The sequence below is a fragment of the Mustela nigripes genome, chromosome 1 (genome assembly GCF_022355385.1).
Source record: "Mustela nigripes isolate SB6536 chromosome 1, MUSNIG.SB6536, whole genome shotgun sequence".
NCBI classification, from domain to species: Eukaryota; Metazoa; Chordata; class Mammalia; order Carnivora; family Mustelidae; genus Mustela; species Mustela nigripes.
Genome location: NC_081557.1, coordinates 32186351 through 32200007, shown reverse-complemented (window position 1 = coordinate 32200007; position 13657 = coordinate 32186351). Strand labels below are relative to the sequence as shown.

At 47.4% G+C, this 13657-nt stretch overlaps 1 protein-coding gene across 7 annotated transcripts in view; it reads left to right on the top strand.

The window, feature by feature from the left end:
• NAV2 (neuron navigator 2) overlaps positions 1 to 13657 on the top strand; it is a 722564-nt gene that overhangs the window by 666919 nt on the left and 41988 nt on the right. For all 7 annotated transcript variants that reach the window (XM_059407175.1, XM_059407119.1, XM_059407156.1 and 4 more), the window contains 3 exons: positions 3218 to 3270; positions 8527 to 8550; positions 8666 to 8740. In XM_059407175.1, the coding sequence (XP_059263158.1) occupies positions 3218 to 3270; positions 8527 to 8550; positions 8666 to 8740 (152 nt within the window). The remainder of the gene's footprint in view (positions 1 to 3217; positions 3271 to 8526; positions 8551 to 8665; positions 8741 to 13657) is intronic.

Sequence of the window (13657 nt, the reverse complement as noted above, 5' to 3'; positions counted from 1 at the left end):
ACAAATTCTCACTTCAAAGGTAGTACACTTGAGAAAGTGCTTTGATAAGTACGAAGCTGGAGATATATGCTAGATGCATCGGGGCCTTTGGTTGCTTTGTTGGCTAGAAGATGCCCAATTGTTTCATTCTGTCTAGAGCATGTACGTATCACCACCTGTACTTTGGGCAGGGATGAATCGTGTTTTTCTCAAACATGCAATTGTTTGCTCATTTGGTGCCAGCTTTGCGTCTATGTAGATTGGATGAGTGGCTGGGGAAACCATTCTAAAACAAACCAAAAGGCTTTACCAAAAAAACAAAAAATGAAAACAAAAACAAAAAACAACCATCAGAAACTCCTAAATCAGGTCTCTCACTTTTTTTTTTTAAAAGATTTTATTTATTTATTTGACACAGAGAGAGAGATCACAAGTAGGCAGAGAGGCAGTCAGAGAGAGAGGAGGGGAGCAGGCTCCCTGCTGAGCAGAGAGCCTGATGCTGGGCTCGATCCCAGGACCCTAGATCATGATCTGAGCCGAAGGCAGAGGCTTACCCCTCTGAGCCACCCAGGTGCCCCCTAAATCAGGTCTCTTAAGGGCAAAACAGTCTCCATACTTCTGGTCAGCAGATCCTGTTCCTGAATGCTGGGTGACCTTACAGAGACCAGTTAACCTTACTGGGTTTCAGATTCCTCCAGTGCAGAGATGGCCTAGACAAGTGTCTGTGGTTCTTCGTAGCTTCAGAATTTTATTTTATTTATTTATTTAAAAGATTTTTATTTATTTATTTGATAGACAGAGATCACAAGCAGGCAGAGAGAGAGGAAGGGAAGCAGGCTCCCCACTGAGCAGAGAGCCCGATGTGGGACTCGATCCCAGGACCCTGGGATCATGACCCGAGCCAAAGGCAGAGGCTTTAAGCCACTGAGCCACCCAGGTACCCCACATAGCTTCAGAATTTTAAAGATATAGGTATAGGGCAGAAAATGCATGGTGTGATTATGCCATTCTGGCTTTGTAAGTCTTGTATGCCTTTTGCTGTCCAGAAGTATCCAAAACACATAACCCAGGCTCTGATTTGGTTCAGCTCTCTTGGAGCAAGGCCACTGCAATGGTTCAGGCAAGCCACATTCAGTTTGGAGCTGACTCTGGAAATCAAGGAATCTTTCTTTGGACCGCGGCCTTGCTGTTGCTATTTACCTAGTGAGAGGAGTTAATTACAGGGAAGAAGAATTACCTCCATAGGAGCCTGCCAGTTGTGCTCTTCCCCGGCGGCCCCAGGCCTGCACTGGGGTATTGCTGAGGGCAGTGTCTCTAACTCTGTGCATATGAGCTGGAGAGATAGAAGAGACCAACTTCCATTTTCCAGCAGATTAGTCCCACATGACAGCCCTGTGCTGGCTGAGCAGGTGGTATGATGGAAAGATGTGGGGCTGGATGAAAGAAAAGCTAGAGGGTGACTACATGTTACTCATGTCTCTTCCGCATTTGGCCTCCAGTATAATCTGCCCCTACTGCCTGTCTCATGGGGCTAGAGTACGTTAACCCCTTTAGAACATTAGACCACTCATTTGGGGCATGAGAGGCGTCTGCTGGTGTGTCTACGTATGAACACTGGAAGCCATTATTGTCCATTTATGCCATAAACTGATTTCTTATGGGGCAAGGGCCAGAAAAGTCATGGATGGCAGAGGAATGGAGGAAAAGATCCCAAACCCTAGTGTTCCTAAGGAAAGTGTGTGTGAGTGATGGTGTAGCCATAACCTCAGAAGAGCAGGCACCTTCCAAGAGAGAGGAGGGCCGGACAGGCAAGTCAAGAACTGTGTGGGTTCAGAGGGGGAGGGAGTGTATCCGGTGCAGGCAGGCAGGGAACGGAGGGAAGCCTTCATGGAGAGGCGTTGTTTGAGCTGAGCCCAGTGATTTGGACAGGCAGAAATGAAAAGCATCCAAAACAAAGGGAACCGTACAGGCAGACACTCTGGGGAGGCCAAGTGCTAGGCGGGGCGCGCTCGAGAGAAAAGTGCAGGGTTCTGAATGGGATGGGAGCCCATAAAGGAAGAGCAGGAGGTTGGGAGGTTTATGGGAAGACAGTGTGGAGGCACCTGGGTGGTGGGCTGAGCTATTCGTCAGGTATCTCATGGGCAAGTAGCTTCTGCCCAAAGCTGATCCAAGTTGAGTTCACTTCTTGGGTGGTAAGGGCAAGCCTTTTAGTGCACGTGGAAAGTTATTCCCAAGCCTCCCACTCTCAGACCACAGAGGATAGCTAGTGTGGGGGTAGAGCATTCGACTTGTGGTCAGGAAAGCTGTGCCCAATTAAACATCTCTGATGTCTCCACAGGCATATTTTTTGTCTCTCAAAAAGTTGTCAAGAGATTACTAAGAAAATGTCATTAAAGCATCTGGTTCCCAGAAAGAGAAGTGCGTTAGAATACTTAGTCCTAGAAAAGACTATGATTTAAACTTACAGAGAAATAATAAAATAACTCCACTGGCTGGGGGCAGGAAGGGGCACGACGTGGGTATGAAGATGGATCTGAGTCCAAAGAACCAATCAGAGACAGAAAAGAGGACACCACTTGATTGTCCTTTTGTACACGTGGTAGAAATCAAAAGAAGAATGTCTTCTTCAGTAGATAATGTTTTCTGAGCAAGTGTTCTACCACATGGTCTTCTAGAATGAGTTGACTATGGCCAACAGCCAGCCTCCTGTGTTCATGATAATGGGCTCATCTTCGTGCATACACAAGTGGCAGAAGCTAGCAGGGTAGACAACATGTATGCAGCACAGCCTCATCCCTAGAGGAATACATGAGAGAAAAGTCATGGGTGGCAGAAGAATGGAATGAGAGAGAAGGAAAGGAGTAAAATGTGCTGGGATAGAAAAGGTTACAGGTTGCCTGTGGGTAATAGAATTATGAGTCGTGTGGGTGGTGGCAGTGAATATGTTTTCTTAACACTTCTCCATACTTGAACATTTTTACTTAGTAACCATGTATTATTTTCATGGGGGAAAAATTATGGAGAGGTTGTAGGGGGGAAAGGAAAAGAGACTCCTTTCGGAAATATTCCTTGACTCTGACCTATTGCCAAACCAGGAAAAGATGGGTCAAGGTGAGATGAAGTTACCTGGTAGAGTCCCATAGTGCTGAGTTAGTTTCTCTTCCTGTCTCCCTCTTTGGCTCCATAGTTGCCAGCTGTGCAATTTACCTTTTTTCTTTTCTTCTCTTTTTTTTAATAGTTCACGGATCCTCACTGTCCTTGGTTTCCAGCACGTCATCAATTTATTCTACAGTGAGTATAAATCAATGCTATGTGGCTGTGACTGTGAGAACTGGAGCTCCTTTCTCCCGTGTATCAAGAATAAAATATAAAATAAAATTGTTTCTCCTAGAGAAAGTATCTCCATTGTAAGGGGCCTGATTCATCAGGGAGTAAGATTTGAAATTGACAAAAGCTATGAATTGTAACGTCTCAACCAGTAAATCAGGAACGGACTCCTTTGTTAGAGTGGCATTGCGCTTTGGGTGGGAACTAGTTAGAACGTGTGAGAAGCCTTGGCCGCCTGCTGGTAGCCTTAGGAAAGAAAGGCCTTGAACAACTTCTGTCTGCCTCAGTTTCTTTATCTGTCAAGCAGAGAGAATAGCCGCCCTTAGCTTGCAGAGCTTGTGGATTTACTGTTGGGAAGATGACATTGACCTACAACGTATATTCCTTAATGACAAGGACTTTTTCCGTTTTTATTCCTAATGTCTGGAACAAAGCCAAGCACGTAGTAGATGTTCAAAAAATAGGCTTGAATATGAGGAAGTGGAGATGCACCATGAGGGGTTAAGGGGGTAGGAGAAGAATAAATGAAACAAGATGGGATCGGGAGGGAGACAAACCATAAGTGACTCTTAATCTCACAAAACAAACTGAGGGTTGCTGGGGGGGAGGGCGGTTGGGAGAGGGGGGTGGGGTTATGGACATTGGGGAGGGTATGTGCTATAGTGAATGCTGTGAAGTGTGTAAACCTGGCGATTCACAGACCTGTACCCCTGGGGGAACAAATACATGTTTATGAAAAATAAAAAATAAAAAAAAATAGGCTTGAATGAGATAAGAAAACGCCCGTGAAGTACTGAGGGCAGTGCACACAACCCAGAGCCGGCGCTGGCTGTCGTCGGTGTTGGCCAGCTTCAGTGCGTGCTCTGCTGAGCAAATCCGCATAGAATCCAGTATGGTTCTGGATTTGTTCAGAGGTGCTCGCTTTTTTTTTTTTATAGCTATGTGTGTAGCTATGTGCGTAACTGTTTATCTTAGAAACCTTACTTTGGGAATTCCTATAGGAAAAAAATCATTTCATTAATTGAGAATTGGAAATTCTTTAGCTCTTCATTCCATGGAGGACAGATGTTTTAGTAATTCACTTTTTGATAGTGCCGGGTTCCTGGGCTACGTGTAGGTAGCAGGACAAACTGTATATGGCCCCTTAGAAGCTAAAGGCCATCCAGAATCCAGCGAGAGAGACTAGGGCCTGACTCTTCTTTCGTAGGCCTGTAGCAAGCAAACAGACTTCAGGGATTGCTGACATGGTCTGACTTGAATGACCTTGAAATGATCTCTTCTGCTCCTACCCACCTTGCCCTCTACCTCCAAAACACCTCCTTCCTCAGCCAGACATCTGGTCTGAAGTGTCGTCACAGAACCCTCACTTTTTCATTTCTTAGAGATCACTGAAGCCGTTGTCGACGAAGAAAATGTAGAGATGACTTTCTGTCAGCTAGCCCATACGTTAAGTCCTTTCTTCAAAAGGGAAAATTGGTGACATGGGTGCCAAGATGGTACTTTCAAAACTAGATTTACTTTTTGGACAGGGTTTACTGGCCCTCAGTCTGTGCCGGGCTCTAGGCTAAGCCCCAAGGATGAGATGTAGGTGGAGAGAGGAGCCTGCTGCTGAAGGCTTCTGAGGCCAGAGGCACCCAAGAACACCTTGGGTTGTGGGACTCTTCAGTCACAGGGTTGGTACAGAGCCACTATGGCAGACATCGCTGTGCCCGAGCCCCTTATTTTCCCAGTGGAGCTCCCAGAGTTTCCTGTCAACACGGAGAGGGCCGTTTGTTCTTGGAAGAGTGGAAAACAGGGCCTGGCTTACATCAGCCAGCCTCGGAAGGAAAGAGCATGAGCTGCTCCCACTGTGAGAATTCAGGTGCAGGAAGCCATCCCCAGCATTTCCTGGCCACGGTGCCTTCATGCAAATCATTGCAAAGTCTTGTCCTCAGGAGCCTTTCCGTAGCTCCTATTCTGGGTGTGCAGACAGGAAATTTCAAATGATTCTTTCTGGATTGATGGAAATTCACACATTACCAGAGACCTAGGAATAGTATTCAATTTCGTGTTTAACCAGATAGCAAGAGACCCAGGGCCCCGTCCTTGTTTTTTTTTCTCACTGTTTGACTTTGTACAAATGACCTCATTATTCCAGGTGTTTGTCAGTTTTGTCCTTGCTGTCGGGGGGCTGTGGCGTCTCAGGGCTGCCCACAACTTCTGACATTTGCTGAGTTGAAGGGTCTCTTTTTTTTTTTTTTTTAAAGATTTTATTTACTTATTTGACAGAGAGAGAGATCACAAATAGGCAGAGAGACAGACAGAGAGAGAGATGAGGAGAAGCAGGCTCCCTGCTGAGCAGAGAGCCCTATGCGGGACTCGATCCCAGGCCCCTGGGATCATGACCTGAGCTGAAGGCAGAGGCTTAACCCACTGAGCCACCCAGGCGCCCCGTGAAGGGTCTCTTTTTACCTGTGCCTTCTCTGAGCATATAGGTTACTTCTGCAGACTTTTACAGGAAATAGCCTAACATTTAAACGTTTTCACGCTAGAGTAGTCTGCAGATTCCAAACTGTATCTGGCTACGTAGGTACCACCCAGCATGGACGTGGGGTCCCTTCTGTCTTATTAGCCGCTTGGCAATGATAGAATTCTAAAACTCAGGCACCTTTGTAAGTGTTAAGGTGAACCAGTCATTCCTTGTCTAAAACGAGATGGTTGGGTTTCCTAAGCTGCCCCCAGCCCAGACCAAAGAGTCTGTTTCATGGCTGAGTGTCTTAAAGGGTCTTATTGGATGATTGATAATGGGTGTTTCCCCTGATATCTATGTAATTTCTGGATATTCAAGAATGCTCATTCTGGCTAAAATTTGCCTGAAATTTTAATTACAAAGGAAAGAAAAGGCAACATGTTGGTGAACAACTACTGTGGAAAAGTCAGTGCCAACCCTTGGAGTCGAGAAACTCTAAGGGGCCACATCTAGCCTTGGACTGGCTTTCTTAAATGGTAGAGGGCAGCAGTTGAGTTCTCAGGGGATCTGCTGAATGGAGGGAGGCTCCCAACCTCACTTAGAGTTCCCAGAGGCACAGAAGAACAGCAGCTGGGGGTAAGATACAAAATACAGGATTTTCCAGGCTGCTTTTGAGAACAGGGGCCCAAACCTAGAGACAAATGGGCAGAATGACAGATGGTGGCAGAGGTATGGAGAAGGAGTGTTAGACCCATGGATGTAAGTGTTTAGAAGTAGGGCTCGTCCTATTTGGATGGTTCAGCCTGCTTACAGACCTCCGCTAGCCTCCCAAATGTTAGATTGCCATGACATTCTCACCATTAACTTTCTCCTTTGGATCAGACTCAGAAGTTCAGGGGCCCGATTTGGGGAAGGCCTCCGTGAGAATGTAGCTGTAGTAAAAGAAGGAAAATGTTCTTGTTAAGATCATAGACTCTAGAGCCAGACTACCATGGGTCCAATCCCAGCTCTGCATCTTAACAGCTGGGACCATGGGCAAATTAGTCAACCTCCCCATGCCTCAGTTTCCTCATCTGCAAAATGTGAGTACCTGCTCAGGAGGTTGTTACGAGGATTAAATGAATAATGAAAGGAAAGGGATTAGAAGAGTGGTATGTGGTGAACATTCAATAAATGCCACCTACTATAGGAGGTAAGGGACTTGGCGGTCACGGTCACCCATGTACCCCGGCTTCTTAACACAGTGCCTGACACATAGTAGGAAATCCATAAATTTTGATAGGGGGTGGCAGTGGACCTGAAGAGATGGAACACCTAGATGGGCAAAGAGGGATAGATGAATATTCCCAGAGAGGGAAGAGGGAGCCCGGGAACTCTCCCAGTGTTCTCCCGAAAACATTTCTTAGATGAGATTGTCCAGCTGTGTGACGTCAGGCAAGGTCTGACCTCTCTGTGCCTCAGAAAGAATACGGACCTACTCTGTAGGGCTGTTGCGAGGATTAAGTGGTTTGGCCCCAGTATTCCTCAAAACCAGTTGTTGTTGTTGTTAGAGGCCAGCTGGAGGGAGGGCCCCCCTGGGCAGCATCAGGAGTCTGGGCAGTGGGGTAGGGAGCAGGGGGAGAAGGGAACGCGGGCAGGAACCACCTCCCACCTGCCACAGCTGGTGGGTGTAGGGTCACATTCTGAGCTCGTGGAGAAGTAGACACCAGGGTCAGATGCTGATTTTTTAAAGTGATGGGTTTGTCACTAGTAGCTGATAGGATTGATTGGATTGGACCAATCCAGTTGGTCTAGGACCCAAGGATAACACAGAGTCTTTACTGACCTTCACCTGCCTGTCTGGCTCCCAAGTCACTGCCCCACCCCCAGGGAAGCGTGAATGGAGGGATGGACGGAAGGTAGGAATCCTTCCAACATTGCCCAGAATGTGGGGGTGTCTTTTTTTATGGGCCCCGGGGAGAACCACAAGAGAAGGAAAGAAAGGTTCCCCTTGTCGGTTCCCCCTATGGAAGGAGAGGGGGTAGCCTTGTAGTCTCTGGCTGGCAGGTGTCTGAGTCACCACAGACACAGCCCCAGGATGGGAGACTCTCCCAGTAAGAGGGCCCACAGGCTGCACGCATACCCCCCAGAGTCACAGGTAACTAGGGGCCGTGAGGTGGGGCAGCGGGAAGATCCACACAACCTGGGGAGTCAGTTGGCTGGCTGCTGGGGGCTCCCAGCCTCCCTCACTTGGGAGGCCTTCCTGCTGCTCCTGGACCAGCGCCTCAGACAGAAGAGAGGGAGGGGTCAAACCGGCGGTTAACCCATGAGCAGTCCTCCCGCTAGGAGCGGCCAGTCACATTACAAATTCAGATGAATGACTGTTGATTCTTTAGTGTACGTTGTCCTCAGTGTGGCCCGGGATGTTTTTGAACCTGTACATTTATTCACTAAATTAGGGCATGTGCCCCTGGTTTATCCATTTTTGTCACGCCTTCTCTAGAGCACCTGACCGTATCATCTCCACACGGGAGCAGGGGTCTCCTCACAGCCAAAATAATTGTAGTGTTGTTCTCCTCCTTCCTAATTTCTTATAATCATATGCTCTTCCTATTTGGCCTTTCTCATTGGTCAAATTAACCGAACCAGTTTATCCAGAAAAATACACCAGGAAAGAAACTCCTAACTCTTAGGGACTGCTGTAAGCATCCAAATCAGGTGTTCCCCACAGACTGCATTGCCCCATTCTTTGTTCCTCCACTGGTCTAATTTCCCTTATGATTTCCTTACAGCCCGAAGAAAAGTGCCAGTCGGAGGTAAGGATCGGTTTGCTGGTTGCATTCCCTCCTTCGCTATTATCCACTGCTTCGCCCCGCTCAACCTGGGAACGGGCTCTTAAAGCAAGTAACTCTGTCCCTTGCCAACCTTTAGATTCGCAAACTGCGGCGGGAGCTGGATGCCTCGCAGGAGAAGGTTTCAGCTTTGACCACGCAGCTGACCGCAAATGTGAGTACAGATACAGGGTGGTAGCCATGGGAGGGGGGAAGCCTCTGCTCCCTTCTGACGGGACGTCAGGGCTGCCTGGCCCTGAGTACCGTGGGAGCAGTCCCGTGGGAGGGGCGTGGCTTTAGCCTTGGGAGCGTCCACTCTGGCTCTGAGCGGCTCTGGGCTCCAGGCAGCATCTTTGAGCCTCTGAGCCTGCATTGGCTCATCTGTGCAATGGTGATGGTAAGCATCTGCTCTCTGGGTTGTCACGTGGTCAGTACTGGAATACGTTAAGGGCTCAGAAATGTTCGTTTCCCTTTTCTTCCTCTTTCTGAAACTTTTCATCTTCAGGCGGGAAAAAAATAAAAGAAATCTAAGGCTCCAAATAAATAGCTGACTGTTCTATAATTATAATACCCACAATTACGTGTTCAGGAAATGCTGCCAGCTAGCATTGAATTCAACAACTGTTTTAGTGCCAACTGTGCCTCGGGCACCATGGCTTCAACAGCAAAGCAGGCACAGTCACTGTCCTCTTCTTGTGCTTTCTCTGGTGCCGCAGAGACAGAACTGTTTAGCTATGACATGATAACTGTTCAGAGAGAGAGATAGAGGGAGAAGGTTGTGGGAATGTGTAAGGAGGATCACCTAGCTCAGTCTCGTGGTGGGGGAGGAGGGAGGTCAGGAAAGGCTTCCTGGAGGAAGTGGCATCTGGGGGATGCTGAGTAGGAGAGGATGCGCGGGAAAGCAGCATTCCCACTAGTGTGCAAAATGTATTTGTGCAGAAGCCCAGTGTGAAGATCTTAGCGCATTTATAAACTGTAAGTAGCTCAGTGTATAATTAGAATCTATGGCTTGGATATGAGGAAGAGGGGAGGGGAGGTGAGGTGAGGCATCAGAGAAAATCTAGGGGCAGGTCTGTCGCATACCATGGAGGCTCTCAGCTCTTAGGCGGACAGTTCGGGCTAAAGGAAGAAGAGCTTCATTGTTGTGTATGTGTGTTATTGTTGTTTTAAGATTTTATTTATTTATTTGACAGAGAGACATCACAAGTAGGCAGAGAGAGAGGGGGAAGCGGACTCCCTGCTGAGCAGAGAGCCCGATGTGGGGCTTGATCCCGGGACCCAGAGATCATGACCTGAGCCAAAGGCAGAGGCTTTAACCCAATGACCTCCCTCACACCCGCTGCCCCATTGGTGTGTTTTAAGCAGAGCAGCGAGGCAGTTTGGTTTGCTCTTCATGAAGCTTCTTGACTGTGGCGTGGTTATAAGATCAGAGAGTCAGAGTGAAAGCAGAGACTTCAGGTCTGCAAAGTAGCCCCACTGCAGAGCTGTGGGCCGGTGAGGGTTGCCCTTCAGAGGTCGGAGCCTGAGGTTTGGAAGGTGCGGAGATGCCCCTGAGGCAGGGCATCCTGCCTGGAGCACACGGCCTGGGCTGAGACCACAAACACCTGTGTGTGAACCTGTCCCAAAGCAGCCTGCATGACCCCATAATACGCTGTTAGAGTGAAGGGCGACTTCAAAAGGCTATCTTTTCTGGACCAGGAAGCTGAGTCCATCAGTACTCCAATGAATCCTTTACCTGCGGTTCTTGCCCAGGTCGTTCCTGCTGAAGCCTGAGCCAATGGAAGGAAACTATTTCTCTTTAAAGTCTGTGCGCAAAGTACCTTGTGGAGTACTTGACCTTAATGACAAGCTCAATAACTCGTAACTTCTCTCACTGTTCATACTCCTGAGTCCTCTCACATTTCTGGGAGTCTTTGCATTATTTTCTCACCCTCCCACATCAGGCCACTGAGTGTTTCGTTATCCGTCTTCTCTCTGCTGCTTCCATCGTCGGTAGCAGAACATCAGAAATTGCTGGGCGATCTGAATTTTGAAGCTTACTAGGTCTTTTTTTTTTTTTTAAAGATTTTATTTATTTATTTGACAGAGAGAGACACAGCGAGAGAGGGAACACAAGCAGGAGGAGTCGGAGAGGGAGAAGCAGGCTTCCCACAGAGCAGGGAGCCTGATGCAGGGCTCGATCCCAGGACCCTGGGGTCATGACCTGAGCCAAAGACAGATGCTTAATGACTGAGCCACCTAGGCACCCCTGGGTCTTATTTAAAAAAAAAAAAAAAATCCTGGAGGTATTCTTCTATGAATAGTCTTCATCCGGGTACCATTTGAATCCAGACCAACCCCAGACCCAATGAGCCAATCTGGATATAATCCAAATGTGAGGTTTGACAGCAACCCCCATACCAAGTGATCTGGAGCTACTCCCCTAGTTAAGAATTCCTGGCATCCATTGGTGCCCTTTTACTCAAAACCTACTTTCATTAGTTTACTTATCAAAAAACTTGGGTTCCTTCCTCCAGTGACCTTGTGCTGCCCAAAGGATCTTAACACTGGGCCATTTGGAACTCTACTCTCTGTTCCAGAAGAGTCCGAGGGAGATCCCTTGCATTGCTATTATTCCAAAAGTATGATTTGCTCCTCACCAAAGCCACTGAGTCCAGTATTGTTTGAAAGTAAATATTTAGTCTTACCACACACCACCAGCCACGCTAACGTGTTTTATTGTCTGCCATCTTTCTCACAGGCCAAGCTGTGTTTGTTTTTCTAGGACAAACTACTCAAAGCCACCTTCTCTGGGTGTTTTTATACCATTCATGTTTGTTTTTCTGAGAATGTGAGAAGGGCACTTGGTAAGAAGTCTGCTGTGCGGCTCTGAAATAGGCTCCAAACAGCCTCTCAGCCCGTGTTTTCACAGTTGCTAATGACCCGAAGTTAGTCCTTTCTCTAGAAAGCACAATGCAAACCTCTGGTTCTTCAGAGCAAACATGGCTTCTTCTTGAGTTTGCAAAAACACTTTCTTAATAGCAGCCTTCTTGGGGTCAGGTTTTTGTTTTTGAGGGAATAGAAAGTATGAGTGCCCACAAACAGAACCCTGGGTGACAATCAAAGAATGGAAATAAATGGAAATTTGGTCGTTTAAATTTGACCTTGGCGTTCCTTTGAAACGCAAGGTTAGCAGTAATTCATTTCAACATCCTGGCCCTGGCCCTGTTTCCTTCATCCACTATGTAAACTCTCTTGAATTGATTGGCTTTGGTTCTGCCTTATTCTCCTGGGCAAACTAAACAAAAGCATATCTCTTGATTTTAAAATGCAACAGCATTTTCTCAATTTTTAATAGGGAAAGAGCATGCAATCAGAAAGAAACTGGGCAGTCCATTTAACATTTCTATTACGAGAGGTCCTGCTCCCTGCTAACTCCTACAGCTGTTGGAAAAGAGACCCAACATGCTAGAACATCTCTAGTTCATGCTAGAGATGCCTTATCCTCAGCTGTTTCAGTTAGAGGAAGTCTAGTGACAGAGGCCTCTGACTCACTTCTCTGATCTCTCCTCTTTAAATTGAAATGTCCGCTGACCCTCCTCATGACCCGGGACAATGTCCCACCTGTCCCCTGGTTGTTCCCTCACTTTGATTCTTCACCGAGTACATCAGTCTTCTCTTCCTCTAGAATATTATGGACCTCATGATCAGATCTTACTTCTCCCTCCTCCCAGGAGTCACAGTCCCTCTGCTAGCTCTTCTCTTTCTCCTGTTTGCCCACTCCTCTCCCACCACCCTTTCCCATTCTGTCCCCACCTGTGTTTTCATCCTGTCTTTTGTCACTTCATCCATCCCAAACCTCTTCCTTTCCTTTCCCCACAGTGTCTGTTTATTCCTATGTTTATGGACCTGTGTTCACCTATATTGTTTCACTTAATGCTCACAACAACCCTGGGAGGAAAGTAGATACTGCACCCATTTTATAGACGGAGAAATTGGGGCACCTGGGTGGCTCAGTGGGTGAAGCGTCTGCCTTCGGCTCAGGTCATGATCTTGGGGTCCTAGGATCGAGCCCCACGTTGGGCTCTCTGCTCAGCAGGGAGCCTGCTTCTCCCCTCTCTCTCTCTGCCTGCCTTTCTGCCTACTTGTGATCTCTGTGAAATAAATAAAATCTTTAAAAAAAAAAAAAAGTTTTATAGATGGAGATACTGCTGCCAATAGGATTAGCTCTCTTGTCCGTTCCTTATTCTTGGTTTTAACCATATTATCAGGTCCCTCAGTCAACCAACCAATATATCGTGGGCTGTTCTGGAGGAAGGAAGAGCCTTGCATCTTGTCCTTGAAGAGGGTTGAAGAGAAAGGGGCAGACAAAAGCATCTCATTTCTCAACTCTTAATATACGCGTTTTTTTCCCTACATTTTTAACATCTCTGCAAGTGGGATGCATATTTTAATTAGAATTGGCAGCATTTCTCAGGATGTCTTAGTACCATATGAAATAGTGGTGTGTCTGATGTCGTGTTCTAACAGGTATATAAAATTATGGAAGTGGGGCACCTGGGTGGCTCAGTTGTTAAGCTTCTGCCTTCAGCTTAGGTCATGATCCCAGAGTCCTGGGATCAAGCCCTGCATCGGCCTCCCTGCTCATGGGGGAGCCTGCTTCTCCCTTTCCCTCTGCCCCTACTCCAGCACGTACTCTCTCCCTCACTTGCTCACTCTCAAAAAAAAGTATGGAGGGGCCTTGGGAGAAAACTGTAACTCCTTGGAGGAAGGGGAAGGTTTCTCCAAGGAGGGAGCGGATGGGCCTATCCGTGGCTTTTTATTAACCGGGATTAGAATAAACAAAATAGCCCAACCACTGTGCTCACCCATTCTGCAAACGTGCCCAATGTGAGCCTCTCCTGTGAGCTTGGCACTTGGAGAGCAAAGCTCACGGGAGCAGAGGAGAAAGACAGGAGGCAGTAGTTGCTGGAGTACACGCGTCCTTAACTGTGACACCAACATGCATGTAGACCAATAGTCCATGTGCTTTCAAGAGTAACCATGAGATGGGGCGCCTGGGTGGCTCAGTGGGTTAAGCCTCTGCCTTCGGCTCAGGTCATGATCTCAGGGT